Here is a 24,210-nt window from a genome sequence, read left to right on the forward strand (position 1 = left end):
CCTATCGCAGGCCTTATAAATCCTGAAGGCTGGGTGCTGGGTTTTATGTGAGAGGGTGCCCATGCATGAGCAGAGCCCCTTTGCAGCCTTCGGAATCTATTCTCCGGGGTTGTTTTGTGATACAGCCAACCATATATTCTAAGTGCATTATAACCTCCCTGTAAATGCGAACTTTAAAACGGCTGCCCAGAAACATGTTGTGTTTGGTGTCAAACACCTTGGAATCATACCTCCATGCCAGTAACTGGCGGGGGAGGTATGATTCCACCCTTCTAAAGGGACACATGCGACACACCTGGCCAAGGTGTGAAAGCAGTGTGCACAGCATTTGTCTGGCACAGACAAATGGTGCAAATAAGAGATAAGGCGGCAGCACCGCTAGGTTTTGTCTACGAGAATTAGCAACAATCTTGGACACATGCTCTTAACCAGGCTCCTGCAACTCAGGCGAGTGGCTCAATCTTCTGTGCTTGGACCCTTTTCTAACCTGGAAGGAAGCTGGATGACATTGATGAAACACAAGGTAGTTGAGGTGTAAGTCCATGAAAAGAAACATTGCATTGAGTTTAAAAATCCTGATCGCCATGGATATTGGATGTGGATTGGTGTCTAGCCGCGGGAAAATACGTCTATGAATGGCATGTATGTCCAGGTGGTTTAACAAAAACAAAAAAACTGGGCTCTCTTGGGTGGTTACCGCAGAATAAATTAAATTCTGATCGTAAAATATGGTGCGAAAGTACCCGGTCTCATATATTTGGAGAGAGGTTTGCACTAGGTCAAGGGATGATCGACTTTGGCCATGTGTTGGTGAACAGGAAATGAACTAGCTCACGACAATACTATTACGAGAACTGCAATGCACAACTATCTTTTGGTAAATTGATTTTTAGCTGCTGTTTAGCTTCGTTGCCGACTATTCACTGTTTCTGTATAGAGAAAAGCAATAGGGAAGTCTTCTGCAGACTTTCAAGCAATGATGAAGCTGAAGCCAGAGTAGTGAGCGCTCCCATGGAAGATATGATCCTGGGGTACACTAAACACTTGGCTTCCAATCACCACTGGCTGTGCCTTCTCTGACTCCGGAAGCACTGACAGTTACCGACACCAGGCTCCGGCAGTATGAAGAGAGAATTAAGAACATTTTGAGGGAGAAATTCCTGAGGAGGCATCTCCCTTAAAAACAATCTAATGGACAGAGAAGTGGAGAGCATGGTGTTTGTGGTGGAGTGGAGTCAGAAGCTGGGCTTTACGTACGCTCATACCACTATTTTACTTTTCAGTGTTGTGTCAGACTGCAGTCATGTCCCTCAAGCTAAGATGTCCTACACTGTGAGAAGTTGAGCTAGACATAAAATTATAATTAGTTTAAAATGTAGAACATGCGATACTAGGGGGCAAAAAGAGGCAAACTGATTATCTTGTAGGGACAGTAGCTTCAGTTCACAATTTGGCTCACAAAATAGAAGTAAAGTGGCGAGCTGCATGGATTATAATACCCAGAACACAAAGTAAAACTATGATTTTCATGCAAACTCAAAAGGGCAGATGGGCCTTCGCATCTCAAGATCCTAGCCCGCCATCAATAATTAAGGAGTGTAATTATAACAAACTGAAATACATACATTTGCGAGGGCATCCACCATGAGTCCTCCTCCTCCAGAAGGGCTGGAATCATAGTAGAGGACCTCTGCAGTAGTCTACTTATCTTCATGTTGACCATCAGAATAACTAGGATACAACAGCGCCTCTTGAAATCTCACATTACAAAATGGTTACACTTGAGATGCAACAAAAAACCCAAATAAAATACCATCTGAAAAATAGTCAAACAACTGACAGACAGACATTATAATATAATGGCTGCCTTCTAACACGTCAGTAGGACACAGACTCATAATACAACATTCCTGATCTCCAATGGCTGTCAAGCTGGTGACAGTGTAGTGTGAAGGCATCCTCCTCGCTCTACTACCAATACAAAGCTTAGGAAATAGATACATGTGTGACTTTTGAAAAGACAACCAATGGGTAACAATGTGCCATAAAAAAGGGATTGTTTCGAAAACGGAAACTAGGGCATTGCCATCTCAGCACTCTAAAGACTGACGGAAGTAAACAGTAAACCTCTGAGACAGTGGAAGGACACACCTGAAACCATATGATGATGATGTAGAAAAACACACCTTGCAGTTTAGTGATTTATATTTCAGATTATGCATTTTTAATGTGTAGTGATGGAAATACCCTAAAAAAGATTTTAAAAAAATATTATTATTAAACATCCATCTACTTATTACAAATGTCTAAATGCCCAGAAGTACACCACTTAATGTGCATGCTAACTGGTGGACTTAACAGTTACCGTCATTTTGGGAGATCCCAAGCACAGACGAACAGGCAAGAGAGGCAGATGCGTTTCAGTTCCGGCCCCCAACCCCCTCCTGTCCTTGGCACCTCCATGTTCACTGTGCATGGATGATACTCTTATGGTTACCACAAAAACCTTCTGAAACCAGTCTCTTGTGTGATCTTCCCCTTCAGCCTCTGGTCCAAAAAGGTTGGACTGGAAGGTCTCTCTGTACCACGATGTAGCTCTGAAACAAGTGGATGCATCATGGACTTTATCACTCGCACTGTCAATTTTAAACACTAGCTAGTTTCATTCAAGATGCTGTCATTCATAACCATACCTGGATGGACCGACATTGGTAAACCTTTGCATTCCTATTCTTTGGTCCATAACATCAGGTATAATTTTCTAGGTTTTCAGAGTGTCAGATTTTAAGGACTCATGTTCTGCATCTACAGGTAGTGTGTTTTGGTCTGCACCACTTGATGGTGTTATCTTCCGAAGCACTTTGCTACCATGAGCATCCATAATACTGTAAGTGAAAATCTTCCTTTCACGGATACCTATGTGATCATACAGTAGCAACTTTCCCAAAGACAGATATGTTTGTTTTTTGGGTGTAGAGAAAGAGAGAGAAAGAGAGAAAGAAGGCGATCTAACATTATTTGCTGTTACATTAGTAAGAGTGACCTACTTGACTCCATCTCTCTGGAAGGGCATCAGGCTTTTCACCAGCTTGGAATCCACATCTGAAAGATCAGCCTCTGGAACATCTGCTGCATGCATTGACGTCTTCTCAAACTGAGCAGCAAAGGCTTGCACGACAGCTCTGGGAAGAGGTTCCATCTCTACTGTTGGAATGTTCCGTACTGCTTCACCTGTGAATCCAGACAATGGGTCAGTCAGGTAAGACATGTACTTTAGAGGAACTACACAGGTGATCGATTCAACATCAATCAATACCCTCCTTCTGATGAATAAGCTACTTACCTTCGGTAACGCTTTATCTGGTAGAGATCAGATCTAGCAGCAAATTCCCTATCTTAGAATTATTCCCAGGTGCCAGACTGAATCTGGAAATGTTTCTAAAGCAGTACCTCAGCACGTCAGTAGAGGTCGCCGGATAACTCCGCACAATGTTGTCCACTGAATATGACATCACCAAAGTCCATGTTAGCCCTCCCCTGACGCGCTGACATCAGTTTCTTCCGCGACTACTGTAGGAGAGTAGGGTCTGCAATCCTATGGTCACCCCCGATTTTTGCTTTTTGCTTCACTGGTTTACGACTTTCCCTGGCTGTGGGCCTGCTAATCAGACCCACAGCCTAGCTGTTCTCTCTCTAAATTGACAACCATGTACCTTAGGTGCATTTACCAATTGGTACTGGGCCACCTTATCAGTCCCTGTACAGCATACCTTAGGTATCCAGGGCATAGGTGTACCCAGGGCCTACCAGGAGCTGAAGCATGTATTATGCCACCCCTGGCTGGCCATCTAAACAGACACAACTGGCTGCATGACAGCTGGGGCAAGGTGGTGTAACCACCCTTTGCTTTAGATGTAGTATCCCTATATCTAAACCTAAAATGGACACATATATTCCTATCAGTCACTCCTATGGCAGGCCTTATCAATCCTGAAGGCAGAGTGCTTGGAATTATGTGAGATGGTGCTCTGGCATGAGCTGAGCCCGTTTGCAGCTTGCGGAACCAAGTCCTAATAGCTGTTCCATGATAACGCTATACCATATACTCTTAAGTGCATTATGAACCTCGCGGTCAAATGCTAACTTTGGCATAGCATTATCAAAACATGTCGAGTAAGGTGTCATACGAATTGGAATACTACCCCCTCGCCAATTCTGGCGACGGGGGTAGCATTCCACCCTTCTAGAGGTACACAACATGTATGTAACTGTGAACCCCGGTTAAAGTTAACTCGAGCATCAGCATCACAAAATGGATGCTGCCACCACAGACACAAGTCTGACCTCCTGCTGCTGGGAGTCCTTCCAGCGAGGGAGGCTCGGACAAAGGGTTTCCTGCCTTGGGAGGTGCTAGCACCACCCCAGACAGGATTTTGTGTATTAGGTAGGACAGGGCTGAAAGGAATGAGACATGCCTGGGGCACACAAGGTGTCCCTGTGCATAGTCCGGTCTAAACCAGTTCCTGGGGCACTCCAGCCCCAGAGCTGGCGCAAGACCGGACAAAGGATAGGGGGTGTAACCACCCCCCTTCCTGGTCCCACCCAGGGGAGGGACCTAGTCGTAGTGCAGCCCCCTTTAGCTGAATAAAGGTAGGAGCTGGTCCCATTCCAAATCAGATTAATCTTGACAACTTCCACGAAGAACTCTTGACCTTCGACCTCCTGAACATCAGAAGACTGAAGAATCTCCCCTATGGTCAGGAAGTGACCATCCTGCTTCGCAGGCACCATCTGAGACCAGTGGGTGCGACGAGCAACTTGGAGACGGCCATCTTGAAGAAACCTGCACAGCGCTTCAAGCACGACCGCCGAGGGATCCTCGAGTGAGTGCACTGGGATCTGAGAAGCCCCACACCGACGCAGCTCCTGCACCAAAGACCAGCCCCCCAGCATCCACGAGATCTACGTGGGGCCCTTTTGCCTGGTTGCTGCTTTTCCTGTTGTCTGGTCACTTGCCGGCTGGCTAGTGACCTCTAAGACGACGACCCGAAGAATTCACCACTGCTAGTCTGGTCCCCCAGACTGGCCCTTGCTTCCTTGTAAACGAGAAGGACCCCGGACCCTCCTGGTCCGCACCAGACACCATCTTTGTTCCACCGCGTGGCTTGCACTTGCCAAGGCCTGTTGTCCAGATCAACGATCCAACACCGCCAACAGCAGCAGACTACGTGGGACAGCGCGTGCCTCCAGCCTGGTCACAGAGAACAGCTCCTGGTCCGCGCAGCTACAGAGAGAAGTGTCCCGTCCTCCACCTGACTGCGGCGACAGCATCTGGTTCCCTCCTGGTTCCAGCACCGTCACTGGCTAGTGACCGAGACTCTGTCCCCTTCCCTTTCAGGACTTCTTCTTCCTAGTTCCATCCTTGGAACTACCGGACTCCTCCATCTGGTCGCCTGCCAGCAACTCCTTGTTTCAGGCATCACCGGGATCAACGCAGCAAACCCGACACCACTTCAGCCCTATGCACCCGCAGCCTGTGGGTTAGGTAACTAAAAGCTTCTAGGTGCTGAAGTCAGTGTTCACTATCCTAGTGTTCAGATCCATTGTTGTTTTCCCTCCATCCAGCCGGGTTCGTCCGGAATCCGTAACTTTGTAAACTGTAGCATCCATAGACGTTGGTACGCATCCCGCGTGAGAGTTTCCACTCTGCACGTGAGTCCCGTGGGCCTCCTGCTCCTTACTTACCTAGTCAGTAGCGTAGTCCCAGCGATCCTCCAGCCTCTGGATCTTCTTACAGTACTTTCTTTCCTCGCATTCCATTGTTTCTAGTATATGGGTTGTCGTGCCCCTAGGGCACCATTGTAAATCGTGCGACTTGAGTGTATTTTTCCGAAGAGTTTGTCATGTGCTTAGCCCTCTGACCTCATAAAGAGTTCAGAGGTGTTGTTAGTTAATAAATACTTCTTTATTTTCATAACTACCTGTGTGGTGTCCTTCCATGTGGTATTCAAGGGGTTATATGTGGTAAAACAGCTGGCGTCACATGCCAATAGAGTTTAGCTTAAGACTGCTTTGTTCATGCTACCATTAGGATAGCTGGTCTATAAGGTTGACTTACAACCAATCACCATAAGGGTTGTTTGGACTGATACAAGGTGATCACTAGAACTAGTGAGCATCATATATCAGGCCAACTTCTCACATTGGTGTGCAGCAGTTGGGATTTGAGCTTGCTGTTCTTTTTACCAAATATAATCTTGAGATATCATTTGAAAGATCACATAAGGTACCATAGGTACATATAACAAGCTTAGAAATACTCTGAGTTCTACTGAACCAGCTGTTGTAGTAGAAAGGGAGTAGCACACCCTGACTACAACTCTTAGCAAGGGATCAGTAGGTAAACCCATAGTGTAGGTAAGTGCACCACTTACACCTCACTAGAAAAGCATGTCTATCACAGGAGAGAACGCAGTGGCTCCCCTTGTGACAGTTGACCCTCCACAGGTCATGTCAAGATATGCAGCTCTTAGCTTCCATGAGATGAGACAATTGTGTACCTCCAGGAAACTAAAACAGGGTTCTAACCCTACCACTCCTTTTCTGATAGGTCTCTTAGAGACATATGATGCCAGAAGGGCTTCTAACACAGGCCCCTCTAATCCAGATGGGAGCATGCCTCCCTTAGAGAGAACCCTTGGTGATCCTGACCTTAACCTCCATGGAGCAGACAGTGAAGAGGAGGAAGAGGAAGAGGAATTATCTGGGGATGAGGCAGACAAAGGTCCAGTAGTAGTCAGTAGGCTCACCAGGACCAACTTAAGCATACGTGAGAATGGAACTGGGGGACCCCCAGGCTCATTCTCAGGCAGGCTTAACCTTGGGAATAGACGAGTTAGATCTCACTCCAGAGGCTCTAACAGATCTATTCACACCCATGTCTCTCAGGCATCTTCTCAGAGAGGGATGACATCCCCTCAGAGAAGTGAGCATGAAGCTAAGATGAGGGAAGTCAATCTGAGGATTGAGAGGGAAGAACTTGCCCTTGCCAAAGAAAGACTTGCCTTTGCCAGAGAGCAAAAATTGAGTGGGGCAGACCCCACTGGTGGCAGCATTATCATTAGAGATAAAGACAGGAGTTTTGATACTAGACACCTGAGTAAAATAGTGCCCCACTTTAAGCAAGGGGATGACATCCACAAATGGATGACTGCTTTGGAGAGAGCCTGCACTGTCCAGTGCTTCCCCCAAAGTCAGTGGGCAGCTATACTGTGGCTCTCCTTTGAAGGTAAAGGTAGATATAAGCTCTTCACTACTAGAGCTGAGGATGCTAACAATTACTAAGTCCTGAAGAATTCACTGATTGATGGGTTTGGCTTAACAACTGAGCAGTACAGGTTGCTGTTCAGGGACACCCAGAAAATTCTGTCTCAGGATTGGGCTGACTTTGTCGACTGTGCCACTAAGGCTTTTGAAGGCTGGTTACTGGGAAGTAAAGTTACTGATTACACAGGATTGTATAATCTAATTATGAGAGAACAAATCTTAAGTAATTGTCAAAATCAGTTGTTGCATCAGCACCTTATTGACTCAGATCTGACCTCTCCCCAAGAATTGGGAAAGAAGGCAGACAGATGGGTCAGGACAAGGGTCAAGCAGCAGAACCAGAACCAGGGTGGTGGCCAGAAGAAAGCAGACCAGAAGGGTAATGAGAATAAGCAAAATGACCAGAAGTCTTCAACAGGGCCCCGACAATCTAAGGAGGGTGGGTCCCAGAATTCCCAAAAGAAGAAGAATAATGGTCAGAAGAAACCATGGTGCCAATACTGTAAAAGTTATACTCACTGGTTTAGTGAGTGCACCAAGAAAAGCCCAGCTCCTACCACTACTGCCCCTAAGGCACCTGCAACCCCTAGTTCAGTTAGTAGTGGTAGTGTTCCCCCTAAGGCTATAGTGGGGTTGACATTGGTTTCTGAGGCAGGCTCTGACCTAGTCAGAGTACCTACCCAGGCTGTTCTTGTGTGTACTGGGGACATGGATTTGACTCCTACAATAAGTCCCAGTACTCTGGGCAAGTACAGGCAAACGCCTTTGATCAATGGAAAGATGGCTCAGGCCTACAGGGACACCTGTGCCAGTGTCACTATGGTGACACCAGCATTTGTGGACCCTGGACAGGTAATACTAGGTTCAGACTACCTAGTGACCAATTCTAGCAATGTCACTACCAACCATAGTATGGCACTTGTTAATTTCTCCTGGGGAGGGGTAAATGGCCTCAAAAGGGTTGTTATTAGTTCAGACCTCCCAGTGGACTGTCTTTTGGGCAATGACTTGGAATCCTCCTTATGGTCAGGTGTGGAGTATAGGACTCATGTGGAAATGTTAGGTTTGTCAGCACATGTCCTTGCTGTGACTAGCAAATGTGGCTGGTTAACAAAAAGTTAACACAGGCTCAGTTGCGCACAACTCTAAATTCTATTGATCAAACCTTTTTTGAACGTTTCAGCACATATTTTTATTCATATGTTTTTTGCTATTCAGTCAAACTTTTTCAACACAACATTCTGTATTTATACATTAACACATGAATTTCCATTTGCTAAACAAAAACAAACAGATATATACATTGAAAAAACATTAAATTTTCTTGTATGCATCGTAGTCCGCCCAATGCATTTCGGGACAAAAGCAGGGTCCCTTCGTCAGGGGCAATGCTGCAAAATAACATATACAGGCACATCAGTCTCTATGTATATATTACACATGGTTCATTACATTTCTTAGTATTTCCACCACCAAAGAAAAACACAAAAAATAAGAACACACCCATAGTGCATTAACCAACAAATACACCTTAACCCTAAAGAGCATATGTAGACTACTCACATACACACACAAGTAACTGTATTTCTTGTGAGCTTCGTTTCTTCTGGGTCCAAAAACAACTACAAAAGCAATGTAGACACAAATCAAGCTACCGCCAAATAAACTACGAGTAAAGACTCTGACCACAGTCAATTCATACGTTGTTTAAATGCATACCTGCATATACTTTAGTTATACGCGTGCCGAAAACCCTTTCTCATTTAGAACGTGATCCTTATTCGATACCTGTCTGCAACACAAAAGGATAGAACACTAAATATGCTGTTTGTTTCCGCATATATCTTCAACCAAAACTAAATGTATCGCGCTCTAAAGATCCTTACCATTTATATTAGAGTACGCCGCTCACCAAACAATCCGCAAGGTAATCTTCCAACACTCGGAGTCTCCCGCGTTTGCATTACCAGCACCATTTCCTGATTAAATTGCTCTAACCTTCCTCCCTATTGGTTAAACCGAAGATATTCTCCACCAATCAGATACAAGATACCAATCTTTATCATCTACGTCACGCGTTGTCACGGCGACCGGACTCTAAAACCAACGTATTTACCAACCTGAGCTCACTACCAGCTTCGAGCGAAAATACCGATGACTGGTTGCAATCAAGATGTTAAACTATTAGGTTAAATACCCAACAAGATCTATATACAAGCAAGATAAGAGACACGTTCCATATCATGCTGCACCACCGACTCGAAAACACACGGAACTTTAAACCATCAGTCGCATCGAATTCAGAAAACTTTATTGAACCCAAACTTGACACGCGACAGTCACTATCTGTGATCAATGTCAATCAACTATCCCCACCACTAATGAAGTTCCATACCAAGTGGCAATAAATAAACAAAAAGTGAGAAAAGAAAGAGATGTACAGTGAAAACCATGAACCAGTATTATGCATATATTTTGATGACGAGACAATATCAGTAATATATACATAGAGACTGATGTGCCTGTATATGTTATTTTGCAGCATTGCCCCTGACGAAGGGACCCTGCTTTTGTCCCGAAATGCATTGGGCGGACTACGATGCATACAAGAAAATTTAATGTTTTTTCAATGTATATATCTGTTTGTTTTTGTTTAGCAAATGGAAATTCATGTGTTAATGTATAAATACAGAATGTTGTGTTGAAAAAGTTTGACTGAATAGCAAAAAACATATGAATAAAAATATGTGCTGAAACGTTCAAAAAAGGTTTGATCAATAGAATTTAGAGTTGTGCGCAACTGAGCCTGTGTTAACTTTTTGTTAACCAGCCACATTTGCATGTTACTTTGTAGAGTATTTGGGTATACTCAATCAGTTGCAGCACACAGATCATAACATCAGGTTCAGATTTAGTAAAAACTCTGAATTAAATAGGAGTGCTCGGTGCACAACTGTTCATTTCTTTACGTTACCCACCTTAGCTCCAGAGCACCCACAGTCACCACAATCAGTTCAAAATGTCTTTTGATGCAATAGCCTCTCTAACGGAAAACAGAGCAACAACAAGAGGATACACAGCAGAACAAGCAGCTGAAGTCTATGGCTTAATCAGTGAAGTCACGAATCTACAGGCACACAGTACATCCATAGGACATCAATTGAAACAATTAGAATTTGCATCTCGACGTGAACTCAATCAGAGATTACATGCATCCACGTTGGTTCAATACCATAAGGTCAAACGAATCCCAAGGGGACTCAGGTTATCAATTAAACCCATGCTATATCGCTTGAAGAACAATTCTCAATTTATGGAGAAATGGTACCAAATACTAAACAAATGCTCGTTGGATTTAATCCTTCTCATTATTGAAGAATTAGCGAAAACTATTGATGAACTTAAAACTGAAATTTTTGCCATCAAATCAGATCTCTCTGAACGTATGACAGAAGAAGAACTTGGGAGATTTTTGAGTGATCTCAACATCAAACTGGATGAATACGGCAAAGAGTTGCAGGAGACTAAATTAAGAAAGTTCAAGAGGGATACAATCGATTATAAGTTGAATGAGGCATACACCTGGGCAGAGGTGTATGCCCAGAGACGCTTTACTCGACGACCAACCACAACCTCATCTGAAGAAAGTTTAGCCACAGACCGCGATATAGATTCATCCCGAGCACCTATAAAAACAACACAGTTATCAAACATAACCCAAACAGAGAAAGCAAGTACTTCAAGCCCACAGGTGTCTTTTTTAACCGAGGTCGTGGAAATAGATCGTCCACCAGAACAAGAACAAACAAAAAAACAAGGAGAGGACAAAGAAAAAGAGAAAGAGAAACAACTGAAAAAAGGATTACGGAGTCAGGGGAAACCCTCGTAATAAATATTTCGAAATATTCTTTAACCAGACATGAAGAGAGAGTCCTCAATAAAGGCATAACGTTTGTTCCTACTTACATGGGCTCCAAATTTGAAGATGAAATTGCTTTCTATAAGTTTATGAGAATTTTGAGACTGAGGAATTTTTTCGATAATGTAGTTCCCACAGATGAAAACCAAGGAGAAAAGAAAGTAGAAGTTTTTCGACCAAAAAGTACATTTGAGGCGCCTACTTCACACAAGACACTTGACCTTTTTGAAGCATTGGTAACAAAGGATTTGAAGAAATTGAACTACAGACAAAACAAAAAAACACCGAATAATTTGAGTAGACTGGAAAGAAGCATATTGGTTCAATTATCTAGAAAGACAGAGTTGACATTTCAGAAAGCGGATAAAGGGGGTGCGTTGGTACTCATGGATACTGAGTTCTATCAGCGAAAAGTGGAGGAACATGTGAATGACACTAACACTTATTTACTGTTACAACGAGATCCTACAAGTGAAATTCAAAAGATATTACAATCTTTGATAAACAAAGCTATTGATGAAGATTGGATCACACCAAACATGGCAAAGTTTCTCATGATACAAAATCCAAGCAAACCAAAGATTTATATGCTGCCAAAAGTGCATAAGTCGCTGTTAGATCCACCATTTCGACCAATAGTGGCAGGTTGTAACTCAATTTTTGAACCGGCTGGGCAAATAATTGATTATTTTTTGCAACCATTCATCCAAAAATGGCATACATATATACAGGACACAACTGACTTCCTAGTAAAGTTGACATCTGTCAGTTTACAAGCAGGTAAAGAATACATTCTATGCACTATAGATGTTGTATCGTTGTATACATCGATTGGACATACGGACGGACTTGAAGCTGAAGAGTGGATGTTGTTGCAACATCCAGAAATGGAAATCAATCCAGTGTTCCTACTAGAGTTAACACAGTTTTGTTTGACGAACAGCTATTTTCAATGGGCCGAAAGATTTTACATGCAGTTGAATGGAACATCAATGGGCTTTACTGGGGCTCCAGTATTTGCCAATACCTTTATGGCAAAATTCGAGCAAGAGCATGTCTTTGCCCATAAAGAATGGACAGAACATCTTGAATTTTTCTGTCGTTTTATTGACAATATTTTTCTAATATGGTCTGGTACAGAAGCACAACTACATCAGAACATTGCATCATTAAATTCAAGGAATCCACGCATACAGGTGACACACACTGTTAGTAGATCTAAAATAGCATATTTAGATGTAATGGTAGAACTGGATGGAGAAAGGATTAACACCTCCCTGTATCGAAAACCGACTGATAAAAACAGTACGCTGCTTTTTCAAAGCTTTCATCCTCTGAATTTACTGAAGAATCTTCCATACTCTCAATTCTTGAGGATCAGGAGAATAGTAACAGGACAAAATGAATGTTTGGAGTATATTAAGGAATACAAGGAAAACTACATAAAAAGAGGCTATCCGATTGATATACTGGATACAGCACAAAACAAAGCTATTGAGAAAAACCGTACTGACTTATTAGTACAAAAACAAAAAGAAGCACAGAGACGTAATGTGTTTGTCTCAAAATACTCAGTTAACTCACAAAAACTCAAAAACATCATACACCAAAGATGGGAACTCCTTCAGCAAGAAAATGATTTTCACAACAGCTTTAGCGATAAGCCTTTGTTTGCCTACACTCGGTCTAAAAACCTGAAAGAATTGCTGAAACATTCAGAGATTGAAAAAAAGAAGGATTACAAAGGGATGAGGAGATGTACAAACTGTGTGCATTGCAACAATGTGATGGTTGGTAATGTGATTACTCATCCTCAATCTGGAAGAACCATCAAATTGAAATTTGAAGGAGATTGCAACAATAACCAGGTTATTTACACCATTAAATGTCCCTGCGGACTTTTATATGTTGGGAAAACTGAGCGGAAGCTGAAAATTCGTATTTCAGAACATAAAAGCAGAATACGAAACAAATCCATGACATCATCCTTAGCAACACATTGGCTAGAAAAAAAACACACTATAGCCCAACTTAGATTTACTATTCTTGAAACTGTAGCACTGAATGAGGGTTGTGACAGGAATAAGAAATTATTGCAGAGAGAATCATTCTGGATAAAAATGTTGGGGACACTGACCCCTGGGGGACTGAATGACCGGATTGAGCTGAGCAGCTTTTTGTGATGACTATCATAAAATTGTTTTTAATGTCATATATTGAATCATCTGTAGGGAGTGTATATCATTGTTCATAACTGATTGTTTTTTATCAAAAAATCTCTGATATTGTCTCGTCATCAAAATATATGCATAATACTGGTTCATGGTTTTCACTGTACATCTCTTTCTTTTCTCACTTTTTGTTTATTTATTGCCACTTGGTATGGAACTTCATTAGTGGTGGGGATAGTTGATTGACATTGATCACAGATAGTGACTGTCGCGTGTCAAGTTTGGGTTCAATAAAGTTTTCTGAATTCGATGCGACTGATGGTTTAAAGTTCCGTGTGTTTTCGAGTCGGTGGTGCAGCATGATATGGAACGTGTCTCTTATCTTGCTTGTATATAGATCTTGTTGGGTATTTAACCTAATAGTTTAACATCTTGATTGCAACCAGTCATCGGTATTTTCGCTCGAAGCTGGTAGTGAGCTCAGGTTGGTAAATACGTTGGTTTTAGAGTCCGGTCGCCGTGACAACGCGTGACGTAGATGATAAAGATTGGTATCTTGTATCTGATTGGTGGAGAATATCTTCGGTTTAACCAATAGGGAGGAAGGTTAGAGCAATTTAATCAGGAAATGGTGCTGGTAATGCAAACGCGGGAGACTCCGAGTGTTGGAAGATTACCTTGCGGATTGTTTGGTGAGCGGCGTACTCTAATATAAATGGTAAGGATCTTTAGAGCGCGATACATTTAGTTTTGGTTGAAGATATATGCGGAAACAAACAGCATATTTAGTGTTCTATCCTTTTGTGTTGCAGACAGGTATCGAATAAGGATCACGTTCTAAATGAGAAAGGGTTTTCGGCAGGCGTATAACTAAAGTATATGCAGGTATGCATTTAACCAACGTATGAATTGGCTGTGGTCAGAGTCTTTACTCGTAGTTTATTTGGCGGTAGCTTGATTTGTGTCTACATTGCTTTTGTAGTTGTTTTTGGACCCAGAAGAAACGAAGCTCACAAGAAATACAGTTACTTGTGTGTGTATGTGAGTAGTCTACATATGCTCTTTAGGGTTAAGGTGTATTTGTTGGTTAATGCACTATGGGTGTGTTCTTATTTTTTGTGTTTTTCTTTGGTGGTGGAAATACTAAGAAATGTAATGAACCATGTGTAATATATACATAGAGACTGATGTGCCTGTATATGTTATTTTGCAGCATTGCCCCTGACGAAGGGACCCTGCTTTTGTCCCGAAATGCATTGGGCGGACTACGATGCATACAAGAAAATTTAATGTTTTTTCAATGTATATATCTGTTTGTTTTTGTTTAGCAAATGTAAATTCATGTGTTAATGTATAAATACAGAATGTTGTGTTGAAAAAGTTTGACTGAATAGCAAAAAACATATGAATAAAAATATGTGCTGAAACGTTCAAAAAAGGTTTGATCAATAGAATTTAGAGTTGTGCGCAACTGAGCCTGTGTTAACTTTTTGTTAACCAGCCACATTTGCATGTTACTTTGTAGAGTATTTGGGTATACTCAATCAGTTGCAGCACACAGATCATAACATCAGGTTCAGATTTAGTAAAAACTCTGAATTAAATAGGAGTGCTCGGTGCACAACTGTTCATTTCTTGCTGTGACTAGGTCACAGGCCAAAAAATGCCCAGCTGAGCTAGTGCTGGATCCTGGAACAATGGACCAGACACTAACCAAGAGTAAGAACAGTAGGGTTAAGGCAGTGCCTTCCCCCTTGCCTCAAGGTGAGGATCAGCTCTCACAGGAGACTGACCCAAAGACCCCAGAAGGAACTGTCCTAGAAGAACTTGAGCCTGAACAGGTTGAGTTTCTTGAGACAGGGGGACCTTCCAGGGCAGACTTGAGACAGGCACAATTAGACTGTTCATCTCTTGAACCCCTCAGACAGCAGGCTGCTGCTGAGGCTGCAGGGAATGCCACAGGTGCCTATAAAGTGTATTGGGATGATGGACTCCTTTACTCTGAGGCAAGAGACCCCAGGCCTGGTGCTACCAGGAGGCTGGTCATCCCCTTGTCTCTGAGAGGTTTCCTTCTCACCTTGGCCCATGAAATTCCCCTTGCAGGTCACTTAGGCCAGAACAAGACTTGGGACATGCTTGTCCCACACTTTCACTGGCCCCATATGTCTGAAGACACTAAAGAGTTTTGTCGCTCATGTGTCACCTGTCAAGCCAGTGGCAAATCAGGTGGCACAACAAAGGCCCCCCTTATACCACTACCTGTGGTGGGGGTACCCTTTGAAAGAGTGGGGATTGACATTGTTGGACCAATGGACCCCCCAACAGCATCTGGGCACAGATGTATACTGGTGGTAGTGGATCATGCCACCAGGTATCCAGAAGCTATTCCCCTTAGGACCACTACAGCTCCTGTTGTGGCCAGGGCTTTTCTCCAGAGTGGGGTTTCCTAAGGAGGTTGTCTCTGACAGAGGTGCCAACCTCATGTCAGGATACTTGACTGCTATGTGGAAGGAGTGTGGTGTCAACTACAAGTTCACCACCCCCTATCACCCACAGTGCAATGGGCTTGTTGAGAGATTCAACAAGACCCTCAAAGGGATGATAAAAGGGTTACCTGAAAAGCTTAGGCGAAGATGGGACATCCTTTTACCCTGCCTTCTGTTTGCTTACAGAGAGGTCCCACAGAAGGGGGTTGGTTACAGCCCTTTTGAACTTTTCTTTGGGCATCCTGTAAGAGGACCCCTGTGTCTTGCGAAGGAAGGATGGGAGTTACCTCTCAAAAAGCCTAAACAGGACATAGTGGACTATGTACTTGGTCTCCGCTCCAGGATGGCAGAGTACATGGAGAAGGCATCTAAAACCTTGAGGCCAGCCAAGAACTACAAAAAGCTTGGCATGACCAAAAGGCTGTCCTTACTGTTTACCAGCCTGGACAGAAGGTGTGGGTGTTGGAGCCAGTGGCCCCAGCAGCTCTCCAAGACAAATGGTCTGGACCCCATACTATAATTGAACAGAAGGGAGAGGTCACCTACCTGGTAGACCTTGGAACTCTCAGGAGCCCTCACAGAGTACTTCATGTGAACAGGCTCAAGGCATTTGTCAACAGGGAAGACATGGGCTTGCTCATGGCTACAGATGAGGGACAGGAGGAAGAGAGTGACCCTCTCCCAGACCTGCTCACTCAGAACCCTGATGATGGGTCAGTAGATAGTGTAGTCTTTTCTGACAGCCTCTCTGAGCATCAACAAGCGGATTGCAAACAGGTTCTACAATCCTTTAGACAAATGTTCTCTCGGACACCCAGTCAGACAAACTGGTGCACCCATGAGGTGGACACTGGTGACAGTCTGCCTTTAAAGAGTAAAATCTACAGGCAACCTGACCACGTCAGGGACTGCATAAAACAAGAAGTACAAAAGATGTTGGAATTGGGAGTCATTGAACCCTCAGAGAGCCCTTGGGTAGTCCTGTTGTTCTAGTGCCTAAACCTCACACCCAGAATAGTAAGAGAGAGATGAGGTTTTGTGCAGACTACGGGGGTCTCAATGCTGTCACTAAGACAGATGCTCATCCTATACCAAGAGCAGATGAACTCATAGATAAATTGGCTTCTGCCAAATTCTTGAGTACATTTGACCTGACAGCTGGTTATTGGCATATCAGGTTAGCTGAGGATGCCAAGGCCAAGACAGCATTTTCTACCCCAGGAGGTCATTACCAGTTTGTGGTGATGCCCTTTGGTTTGAAGAATGCACCTGACACTTTTCAAAGGTTGGTGAACCAAGTCCTCTCTGGGCTGGATGACTTCTGTGCAGCATATCTAGATGATATTGCTGTCTTTAGCTCCACCTGGGAGGAACACCTGATCCACCTGAGGAAAGTTTTGGAGGCCCTGCAAAAGGCAGGCCTCACTATCAAGGCTACCAAGTGCCAGATAGGGCAGAGCCAAGTTGCATACTTGGGCCACCTTGTAGGTGGAGGCCAAGTTCAACCTTTGGAGAGCAAGATACAGGCCATAAAGGACTGGGCTCCTCCAACCACCCAGACACAGGTCAGAGCTTTCTTGGGCCTGTCTGGTTACTATAGGAAACTTGTCAGAAATTATGGAACCATTGTGACTCCACTTAATGACCTGACAAGTAAGAAAATGCCAACGAAAGTTCAGTGGACAGTTAGCTGTCAAAAGGCATTTGATGACCTAAAGCAGGCCATGTGCGCTGCACCTATTCTCAAGAGTCCAGACTACTCCAAACCTTTCATTGTCCAAACAGATGCTTCTGAGTTGGGTGTGGGAGCTGTTCTATCTCAACTGAATATTGATGGTCATGACCAGCCCATTGCTTTTATAAGTAGAAGGCTGACCCCTAGAGAGAAACGTTGGTCAGCTATTGAGAGGGAGGCCTTTGCTGTGGTTTGGGCCCTGAAGAAGCTGAGGCCATACTTGTTTGGCACTCACTTCAAGATTCAGACCGACCATGAGCCCCTCTTATGGCTAAATCAAATGAAGGGTGAAAACCCCAAACTTCTTAGGTGGTCCATTTCCCTACAGGGGATGGACTTTACAGTGGAGCACAGACCAGGGACTGACCATGGCAATGCAGATGGTCTCTCCAGGTACTTCCACTTAGAACAAGAAGACTCACCTGGTCAAGGTTAGGTTAATGTCCCTAAGTTTGGGGGGTGGGGGGGGGGGGTTATGTAGGAGAGTAGGGTCTGCAATCCTATGGTCACCCCCTATTTTTGCTTTTTGCTTCACTGGTTTACGACTTTCCCTGGCTGTGGGCCTGCTAATCAGACCCACAGCCTAGCTGTTCTCTCTCTAAATTGACAACCATGTACCTTAGGTGCATTTACCAATTGGTACTGTGCCACCTTATCAGTCCCTGTACAGCATACCTTAGGTATCCAGGGCATAGGTGTACCCAGGGCCTACCAGGGGCTAAAGCATGTATTATGCCACCCCTGGCTAGCCATCTAAACAGACACAACTGGCTGCACGACAGCTGGGGCAAGGTGGTGTAATCACCCTTTGCTTTAGATATAGTATCCCTATATCTAAACCTAAAATGGACACATATATTCCTATCAGTCACTCCTATGGCAGGCCTTATCAATCCTGAAGGCAGAGTGCTTGGAATTATGTGAGATGGAGCTCTGGCATGAGCTGAGCCCGTTTGCAGCTTGCGGAACCAAGTCCTAATAGCTGTTCCATGATAACGCTATACCATATACTCTTAAGTGCATTATGAACCTCGCTGTCAAATGCTAACTTTGGCATAGCATTATCAAAACATGTTGAGTAAAGTGTCATACGAATTGGAATACTACCCCCTCGCCAATTCTGGCGACGGGGGTAGCATTCCACCCTTCTAGAGGGACACGACATGTATGTAACTGTGAACCCCGGTTAAAGTTAACTCGAGCCTCAGCATCACAAAATGGATGCTGCCACCACAGACACAAGTCTGACCTCCTGCTGCTTGGAGTCCTTCCAGCGAGGGAGGCTCGGACAAAGGGTTTCCTGCCTTGGGAGGTGCTAGCACCACCCCAGACAGGATTTTGTGTATTAGGTAGGACAGGGCTGAAAGGAATGAGACATGCCTGGGGCACACAAGGTGTCCCTGTGCATAGTCCGGTCTAAACCAGTTCCTGGGGCACTCCAGCCCCAGAACTGGCGCAAGACCGGACAAAGGATAGGGGGTGTAACCACCCCCCTTCCTGGTCCCACCCAGGAGAGGGACCTAGTCGTAGTGCAGCTCCCTTTAGCTGAATAAAGGTAGGAGCTGGTCCCATTCCAAATCAGATTAATCTTGACAACTTCCACGAAGAACTCTTGACCTTCGACCTCCTGAACATCAGAAGACTGAAGAATCTCCCCTATGGTCAGTGAGTGACCATCCTGCTTCGCAGGCACCATCAAGCTCTTGTGCGGTTTGCTGCAAGTCCTTCCTTCCTGGAACCCGACGACCCAGCTCGAAGAGACCCGGACCTCAAGACTCCTCTGACCTCTACCCACGTCCACAGCACAGCTGAGACCCGTGGGTGGGACGAGCAACTTGGAGACGGCCATCTTGAAGAAACCTGCACAGCGCTTCCAGCATGACTGCCGAGGGATCCTCGAGTGAGTGCACTGGGGTCTGAGAAGCCCCACACCGACGCAGCTCCTGCACCAAAGACCAGCCCCCCAGCATCCACGAGATCTGCGTGGGGCCCTTTTGCCTGGTTGCTGCTTGTCCTGTTGTCTGGTCACTTGCCGGCTGGCTAGTGACCTCTGAGACGACGACCCGAAGAATTCACCACTGCTAGTCTGGTCCTCCAGACTGGCCCTGGCTTCCTTGTAAACGAGAAGCACCCCGGACCCTCCTGGTCCGCACCAGACACCATCTTTGTTCCACTGCGTGGCTTGCACTTGCCAAGGCCTGTTGTCCAGATCAACGATCCAACACCGCCAACAGCAGCAGACTACGTGGGACAGCTCGTGCCTCCAGCCTGGTCGCACAGAACAGCTCCTGGTCCGCGCAGCTACAGAGATAAGTGTCCCGTCCTCCACCTGACTGCGGCGACAGCATCTGGTTCCCTGCTGGTTCCAGCACCGTCACTGGCTAGTGACCGAGACTCTGTCCCCTTCCCTTTCAGGACGACTTCTTCCTAGTTCCATCCTTGGAACCACCGGACTCCTCCATCTGGTCGCCTGCCAGCAACTCCTTGTTTCAGGCATCACCGGGATCAACGCAGCAAACCCGACACCACTTCAGCCCTATGCACCCGCAGCCTGTGGGTTAGGTAACTAAAGCTTCTAGGTGCTGAAGTCAGTGTTCACTATCCTAGTGTTCAGGTCCACTGTTGTTTTCCGTCCATCCAGCCGGGTTCGTCCGGAATCCGTAACTTTGTAAACTGTAGCATCCATAGACGTTGGTACGCATCCCGCGTGAGAGTTTCCACTCTGCACGTGAGTCCCGTGGGCCTCCTGCTCCTTACTTACCTAGTCAGTAGCGTAGTCCAAGTGATTCTCCAGCCTCTGGATCTTCTTACAGTACTTTCTTTCCTCGCATTCCATTGTTTCTAGTATATGGTTTGTCGTGCCCCTAGGGCACCATTGTAAATCGTGCGACTCGAGTGTATTTTTCCGAAGAGTTTGTCATGTGCTTAGCCCTTTGACCTCATAAAGAGTTCAGAGGTGTTGTTAGTTAATAAATACTTGTTTATTTTCATAACTACCTGTGTGGTGTCCTTTCATGTGGTATTCAAGGGGTTATATGTGGTAAAACAGCTGGCTTCACATGCCAATAGAGTTAAGCCTAAGACTGCTTTGTCCATGCTACCCTTAGGATAGCTGGTCTATAAGGTTGACTTACAACCAATCACCATAAGGGTTGTTTGGACTGATACAAGGTTATCACTAGAACTAGTGAGCATCATATATCAGGCCAACTTCTAACAACTACTTTTTGTGCTGTAACGCGAAGCCACGTATAGACACTGCCATGAAAACAGAGCGCCCAAAAAGAATCCTCTATCAGAAAGGTGCGCAGTATCATTGGTTAGTTGGGGCGTCTGGGAGGATGGATGGGGCGGTAAAGAATCTGCAGCTAGATCTAGGGCCATATGAATCAAAATGTCCTTTTGCGATTCTCAATTAGCGTTTTTTTGTGAATCGCTATTTGAGAATCGCAAAATGCTATGTATGGAGGATTTAAAATACATTTTGCGAATCCTACATATTCCTTAATTGCGAATCTCAAATTGCGATTCGCAATTAAGGAATACCTCCCCATTCATTCCATTTGGGGCTAGAGGCCCAAAGGAATGAATGGGAAGACATTCTCAATTTGCGATTTGCAATTAGCAAATCGCAAATTGAGAATGCAATTTCAAGGGTGCAAGGGTGTCAAAAGGACACCCTGTTGCACCCATGAAATAAGCATGGGTGCACATGTGGCACACATACGCGCCCTAAGGGCATGTATGTGCGTCACATGGCACTTTGAAAAATGCAAAAAAGTGCATTTTTCAAAGAAATCGCAAATTACCATCAACTTGAAGTTGGTGGTAATTTGCGATTCCTTAAGGCGAAATTGCACTTTTTTGGTGCTTCTTACATTGCATTTAAGGAATCGCAAAATTTTGCACGCAGATTTGCTTCATACATAGCATTTAGCAAAAATGCGATCGCTAACGCCGAAATGCTACGAATTTCGGCGTTTGCGAGCGCATTTGTGCTTGATACATATGGCCCTTAGTGTCTACCAGATAAGGCGTCACCTAAGGTAAATAACTCAATGTATCTAATAGAGACGTCTAGCCGCAGATTCCTTCGCTTAGAATAGATACCCAAGTAATACCATCCCGGAGGATGGTCTGCGAACTGATTCCAAGAAATATTCCCGACTAGGCTACCCGGTCTGCATAAGACAAGAGAGACCACTTGTCAGCAAGGGATGGGTTAAAGAAAATATCCCATCAAAAAACTTGGGCAGAACCCTGTAAGGATCAGAATTTGCAGCTGTGCAAGACATAGGAGAAAAGGCACGGCAGAAGAAAAAGACAAGTGGGAAGAACGCACCACAGTAACAAAGGAATACAATGTCCCCTGGAAGGACAACCGGTCAAAGAGACCGAGGAGCAGGGCTAAGGACAATAGCTAAACTACTGGGCCAAGCTCCCAGTCATAGAATTAGGCAAGGCAGAGGACTCCATCAATAGCTGATAAAGCATTGAGATCAACAGAAACAATCATGGCCATAGACCACGTTAGGCAGTGGAAACAATTTGAGAGATAGGAGGCCCACTGGGACTATGCACCATAGAAACATGAGAAAAGAATGTATAAAACACAAAGAAATAGAGAGGTATGAACATATTTATAAGATAAGTATGGGAGAGGAGTTGGCCTAAAGGCAAGGACGGTCGACCTCGAATCTCGGGAACTGGGTTCGAGTCTCGGCAACGACGCTGAAAATCCTGTGATTCTGGGCAAATCACTTAATCTCCCTGCGCCTAAAAATGATGAATGTGCCCTCATGTAACGCAACTGGTGTGATGTAAAGCGCTCTGATACCTGATTCGGGTCAAGTTTGCGATATATAAAACTCTATACATATATATATATATATTTTTTTTAAATACAGAATTCACACTGTATAATAATAAGTGCCGGAGAAGGGTATATGCAACAACCACAAGAGTGGCCATGGGCCCGAAGGTGAGACAACAGCATACGGGGGAACAAGCTAAATGGCCCCATCTAAAGGGAGAGGCGGAAGAACAAGAAAAGAACACCGCAGGGGAGAAACAACCACGCTAGACCAGAGAAATAAACACCACAATGGAGGACTGGAAAAAGGAACCGCAATGAACAGGGCCAACAACTGGGAGGTCAAAACAGACAAGGCTGCAGCATTAAAATTAATTAGCATTGGAAGATCAACGCCAGAAAATGAAAGTCCAATCAAAGGGCCAGTGTAAAGAAGAGAAGGAACATATAGCGAGGCAGTGCCCATAGCCTAGGAGGCCAGAAGCAAAGGATAAAGTCCTCCTATGCACAGGACAATTAGTACCGGGCCATAAGCCAGGGAACAACTTGGGCGAGGACCTTGACACTACCAAAGTTCATACTCAGTAGGCCATTAGTACAAGGGAAACAAATTCCCAAGGGGAAGAACTGAATCAGCACTCGCAAGTAGTGGAGGAGATTCCCTGGAAAGAATTCTAGGGGAGAACAGAACTCCGCCGAACCAACCCGGAGTGGACGGCCAAGAAACCCATGTCCGAGAGGAACATACACCATATACCCAAAAAAAGGGGATAAGACACACCGGAAGACCAGCACTGTGGTAACCAAAAACAAGCATTTGCAATGGAATAGGTCTCGAATTAGGAAAGTGTGAGCTATTGGTATTGTAAATGACCATTTTTTAAAATATGTGTAGGCTTTGAAAATATCTAAATTAATAGCATTGCTATTCACAAAGCCAATAGCTTACACTTTCCTAATCCGAGACCTATTGGCTATGGCAATGCTTGTTGGTTGCAAGCAAGGATAGCGCTGTTGTGGTGCTAAATGATGAGGTGGTTGGGCTGAGTGATGTGGTGGTGTCCCCGAGTGGTGTGGTGGTGTCCCCGAGTGGTGTGGTGGTGTCCCCGAGTGGTGTGGTGGTGTCCCCGAGTGGTGTGGTGGTGTCCCAGAGTGATGTGGTGGTGCCCCTGAGTGATGTGGCGGTGCCCCTGAGTGATGTGGCGGTGCCCCTGAGTGATGTGGCGGTGCCCCTGGGTGATGTGGTGGTGTCCCTGAGTGATGTGGTGGTGTCCCTGAGTGATGTGGTGGTGTCCCTGAGTGATGTGGTGGTGTCCCTGAGTGATGTGGTGGTGTCCCTGAGTGATGTGGTGGTGTCCCTGAGTGATGTGGTGGTGTCCCCGAGTGATGTGGTGGTGTCCCCGAGTGATGTGGTGGTGTCCCCGAGTAATGTGGTGGTGTCCCCGAGTAATGTGGTGGTGTCCCTGAGTGATGTGGTGGTGTCCCTGAGTAATGTGGTGGTGTCCCTGAGTGAAGTATCCTTTTAATAGACCTGTAAACAAAACCCTTGTTATGTATATAACATTGATTAACAAAGCATGGGATGTGTTATGAAGAGAGACGTATAGGCACAGATCAATACTGCAATGATATTCTTAGCAAAGAATTGAAGTATGTCTGTGAGATGAAGAGAGGGTGGTAAATTGGATGAGGAAGATGAATGAATAGAAGACAGGAACAGTTAGCGCGGGAGAGAGAAAAGAGGAGGAGGGGGCCGAGAT

General features: G+C 44.8%; 1 protein-coding gene across 1 annotated transcript in view; it reads right to left on the bottom strand.

The window, feature by feature from the left end:
- SMARCAL1 (SNF2 related chromatin remodeling annealing helicase 1) overlaps nt 1-24,210 on the bottom strand; it is a 388,047-nt gene that overhangs the window by 192,409 nt on the left and 171,428 nt on the right. Inside the window, exon 6 of the mRNA XM_086954490.1 lies at nt 3,048-3,231. Within this exon, the coding sequence (XP_086810616.1) occupies nt 3,048-3,231 (184 nt within the window). The remainder of the gene's footprint in view (nt 1-3,047; nt 3,232-24,210) is intronic.

This window comes from Lissotriton vulgaris, chromosome 2_1 (genome assembly GCF_964263255.1).
Source record: "Lissotriton vulgaris chromosome 2_1, aLisVul1.2, whole genome shotgun sequence".
Taxonomy (NCBI): domain Eukaryota; kingdom Metazoa; phylum Chordata; class Amphibia; order Caudata; family Salamandridae; genus Lissotriton; species Lissotriton vulgaris.